This window comes from Gossypium hirsutum, chromosome D12 (assembly GCF_007990345.1).
Source record: "Gossypium hirsutum isolate 1008001.06 chromosome D12, Gossypium_hirsutum_v2.1, whole genome shotgun sequence".
Taxonomy (NCBI): Eukaryota; Viridiplantae; Streptophyta; class Magnoliopsida; order Malvales; family Malvaceae; genus Gossypium; species Gossypium hirsutum.
In genome coordinates this window covers 7,887,867-7,892,721 of record NC_053448.1, presented here as the reverse complement: position 1 = coordinate 7,892,721, position 4,855 = coordinate 7,887,867, and the positions used below count along the sequence as shown (strand labels likewise).

At 37.2% G+C, this 4,855-nt stretch overlaps 1 protein-coding gene across 1 annotated transcript; it reads right to left on the bottom strand.

Annotated features, from left to right (window-relative positions):
- Positions 1-406: 406 nt before the first annotated feature.
- LOC107945270 (galactan beta-1,4-galactosyltransferase GALS3) lies at positions 407-3,462 on the bottom strand. The gene is made up of 2 exons (XM_016879224.2): positions 2,068-3,462; positions 407-1,015 (listed from the first exon to the last, which is right to left on the bottom strand). The coding sequence occupies exons 1-2, from the start codon at positions 3,192-3,194 to the stop codon at positions 664-666; spliced, it is 1,479 nt and encodes a 492-aa protein (XP_016734713.2). The 5' UTR covers positions 3,195-3,462; the 3' UTR covers positions 407-663.
- Positions 3,463-4,855: the final 1,393 nt, after the last annotated feature.

Sequence of the window (4,855 nt, the reverse complement as noted above, 5' to 3'; positions counted from 1 at the left end):
TATTTTAATAATTTAATAAATAAATTTATCAATATAATTATAATTATAATATATAAATTTTAAAATTGATTCAATATTTCTATCCCATCGATAGATAATATAAATTAAATATAGTATTTATATATATTTAAATTGATCCGATATTTCTATCACATCGATCGGTAATATTACTTAAACCTTAACATACACGAAACTCAAATTATGTTCATCAACCATAAGAGTAATAAGTTGGGTTAAAATCATTGTTATATGTAAAAAAAAATCAACATGAGTAAATGGAAAGATTAACTAATTGAATCTCCTTCTTAATATATATATATATATAAATAAAAGCAAAATATTGTCAGTTTGAATTACATTAATTTAATTGAAAGTAAAATCAAATAAAGAATAACATAAAAACAAATAAAGAATGCAACTCTTCTCTGTTTTATCATCTAAAGCGACGTGTTAGCATATCTATCATGCTCAGCGTATACCGTCTGGGGTTTATATATACTATGAAAAATCAATCCTACAAATAAAAAATATAAAATGAACCAACCTCCCAATAAAAATATTTCTTTAAGTGTACATTCTACCCAAGATAATGATAATCACAAAATAGTAAAAGAAGAAACAATCTAACTAATTATAGTATGTAGGAAGCAGCATGTACTGTTACTATTGGCGAGTGTTGTATAATCTAGAGCCAATCATTTTGAGCTCAAATTTCTTGACAGATCCAGCAAGGTCCCTCAAGGTAGTGTCCAGAACAAAAGGGTTGTTTTCAAAGTTGATGTCGGTAGAATTAACAAGGTTTCGGCATGGCTCCCGTCTTTGTGCAATGGTTCCATGATAATGAAAATACTTGATCCTGCCCTCCGTCTTGTGGGTGGTCTTGGCCCCTGCCCCTAGGTTCTGTGACATGTGAACCCCTGTTGCATACACGTTGCGTGGTTGAATTGCGTACTTCCGGTCCCTCCTTAGTCCTCTTTTCACATCTCTATATACCAGCTTCTCAAACCCCCATTTCCTGCACGTTTACATTTACATTGTCAATAACCCACACATACCAACCCCCACTACCTATCCATATATCATTCAACCTTATACGTTTCAACAAGTCAACTTTTGCGCATGGCATGCAAATCAGAACAAGACGATGCATTTGGAATATTCCCCCTAGCTGTAATATTAATATACCTCACTAATTTGCTAGTCCTTTCATTGTAAGGTTATTTCTTTACTAGTTCTCTGTTATTTTCCACCAAAGGTAATAAATAAATCCATCTGAAGAATATCAATCTGCAAGACGTTGCAAACCTATCCGGTTCAAGGAGATCAGCTAAATAAAATAGCTGTCTTGAAATAGGAATTTACAGCAAATAAGAAACTAGTTGCAATCTAAGCCTATCTCACATATATTCCCAACTAGAGGAGAGTTTCCATCTTACAATTAAAGCCAATACTAGCAGCTGTCCTAATCTCTCACCACCATCAACATGATTGAAGATTCAATACCTTTCTGAATTTTGTTGCCTAAGTTCAGCAATCGAAGGACTGATTGGAATGTTCCCTTAAAACAAATGTGACAAATGTGACCTTTGAACCATATAGCAAGGGTCCTAAATCCTAATCAAGAGTACATAACAATGACTCTGAAAACAAATTTGGAGCTCCCCAGCTCCACCTGCCCTAGCTAATACAGTCAGGACTATTACAGGGTAAAATAACTACAATCATGTAGAAAGCACTTGATTTTGGTTTTCAACATCAGCTGTGAAATTGTTGCAATCAGTTAACCATCACAAGATTAATTACAATTATCAGACTATTAGCCAGTGAAATTGACAAACAGAGCAGAGTTTATGTTTCCCTTTCTATGCTAGGAAGGAATACTAGTAGTGCTAGTAGTTAAAAAGGTTTGGTATTTCATGGATTAACGAAATCCAGCCAGTTTCTTATAATTTTAATCACCCCCATGTAAAATCTTCCCAAATAGGATAAGGCATAAGCATTAAATCGAAATTTCTGCAGCTAGAGACAGAACATAATTAATCGGTCAAATAATAGAAAGAAGCATACCTGTGACGTTTAGCAGCATCAACAGAGTGGCAAAGCTTGTTGCTCATAGGCATCTGCTCAATAGTGATCTGAGAATAGTCGGAGAGGGAATCGAGCACAGAACTAAGGGTGGTCTTGGGAGGCACAAAGATGTACTCATCCACATCGAAGAAGAATATCCACTTTGCCATAAACTTGTACCTGTGCAAGCAATCGTTCACCACCAAGAACTGGTTGTGGTAGTACCCATCGAATCTCTCCTGCTCCCTTATGTCTTGAAGCGACACATAGCCAAGCTCCATCCATGGCTTTAAAACCTCCAACACTTCCTCATGGACCCCACCAGCGTCGTGTATAACGAAATGAGACCTCTCCCCGAACAGCCTGACATGGTAGGCTATCCACTCCCTCACTCTCTGGGGACTCAGCGTCCCGTACAAGGAAGATCCACAGTAAAGGTAATCGTACTTGGGTTTGGAGGTGAAGAGAGAAAGATTGAAGGTACCGGGTGGTTCTGTCAAGGCAGGGATGGTGTCGGTGAGGTTGAATTTGGAGTCACCTCCTCCAGATGTGGAGGCGTGGAGAAGGAGCGTCCCTCCAGAGTTGTCCAGGTTAACGGGATGGGAGAAGGTACAATTCACCACAACCACAGTATAAACGCGGCCATAACCCCAGTCAGGGAGAATCTTGTAAGCAAGGCTACTAGTGATGTTGGTGTTGTTTTGTTTAGTATTGGAAGGAAGCCACTGGCACTGGTACGCTGGGCGGGAGTAGAGATGGAGGGGCTTGGAGGCGAGGCCAACGATGGCAAAGGTGTTGGGGCCGCCGCGGTATGTGCCCATGGTGATGAAGTTATAGGCGGCAGCACCGTAGGGGTGGAATGCACGCCGTAGGATGCCGCTGGAGAGGAGGTCATCAGATTGTGTGTCGGAAAGGGAGGGAGAGGGGGAGGCGGCGATTGGCGAGATGCAGAAGCGGAGATCAGAGGCGGATATGGTGAAGCGAGAAGGGACAAATTGGAGGAGGGTAACGAGGGTGCAAAGGAGGAGGAGTGCTGTTAACAAGAGCTTGAGTTCAGCAGCGAAGTTGCATACCACCCCAACTACCATCCTCTTCTGCTTCTCTCCACCTGGTCTCTCTTTTCCCATTGCAAAGGAACACTAATGTAAGAACCCAAAGCTTCTCTTCTGCACTGCGGCCTCACAGCTATGTGTATAAGAATAAAGACAGCGATGCAAAGCCTAATTCGAGGAACATGGCAAGAGAGATGAAGGAAACTATTCTTTGTCCATTCAACTCTCTCTTTCCATCTGTCTCTCCCTGTCGTCTTCTTTTTATTATTATTATTAAATAAACTTTTATATTATTACTTTACTTAAAAGTTTGGACCATTCCTTCCAAAAAAAAAATAAGTTTGGACCGGCGGTGTCAAACATAAATAACTTTATATATAAAATAACATAAATAACTTATAATAAAAAATTGAGCCACCAATTAAAACCTAGTTTTAAACAGAACCTTGTGGTCTAAGTTTCTAATGTTCCATGATTTAATTAATTATATTAGTAAACAAATACCACCCCCACTCCTTACTCTTTGCATTAAACTTTTCTTGAATTTCTTTTTACTTTGAAAAGAAAATTTTATATGATATTATTTTGTTGGTTTATTATTAAAGTATTTATCCTTAATGAACCTGTGGTGACCTAACGATTAAGGGTGTTCACCGCCTCAGGTGTGACCTAGGTTCTAATCGTGTTAGTCGTTTAGATTTTACCTTGTTATTGTAATTCACAAAAAAAAAGCATTTATTTCTAACAGGAGTGATTACTTTCCTCGTTATGAATGTTTTTTGACGAAATAATCAATACTTCTTTTCACATAATATTATTAATGATTAAAAGAATAGATCACAACATTGAAAATTTCAACCATTTTTTATATTTTAATTACAATTAGTTATATCCTACATAAGAGAAAAAAAATCTAATTTCTCTTTTAACATAAGCATCTGTCTATAGTAACATGAAAAGGCTAAAAAAAAGAGTCCGACAACTCCAATTCAACATTGCTATCCCGCACCAAATTAGCAAGATAGCTTATGCACTTGTTACCTTCTCTAAAAATTTGTCTAACATCTATTACTTGACTTTTTGTTGATTAAGCTCCGACAATCATTCACCAAATTACTCAATGGATGGGAATCATCATATGGCTTTTTGAGAAAGTCGATTACCAACCTAGCATCCAACTCCACAATTAATTGTAAAATGCCCAAGCCCTTTGCTAATCACAAGTATTCTCAAACACCTTCAAAGTTTTGCTTGTAGACTATATGTTCGTCCTATCTTGTATATAAATCCCTTTATAATGAGAATCAAAGAGTAAACGTAGCTGTCCAAGCTCAAGTGAGTAATTTTGGGCCAATAACTCGTGCTAAGGCCAAACAAATATAAGTTGAAATTGCATTATTCATGCAAGAATATTCAGCCCAATTACAGAAGGTTAAAGACAATGAATCCAAGCCCAAAGAAGACAAACCCAAGTTCGTTTCACTTTTGCTGTGCAAGAGCTTGGAAAATTCCTAGTTTACTTTTGAGTTTATGCTTTCATTAAATACATAACATGCATGAATGGGGAAGTGAGTACATGAATGAATGTATGTATGGTTAGATGCATGAACTTAGATACTTATACTTGAACATTAATCATTAATGCATGTATTTAGCCTATGCTTGGGGGCATGTCCCAAGTTCTTATAAATACCCATTCATAATAGTGAAATAGGATGTTGAATGTTCTAAAATTT

Coding starts and splice junctions, on each gene's coding strand:
- LOC107945270 (XM_016879224.2), bottom strand. CDS start 3,194: ATGGGAAAAGAGAGACCAGGTGGAGAGAAGCAGAAGAGGATGGTAGTT. Junction 1,016..2,067: donor GATGCTGCTAAACGTCACAG/GTATGCTTCTTT, acceptor GTAAACGTGCAG/GAAATGGGGGTTTGAGAAGC.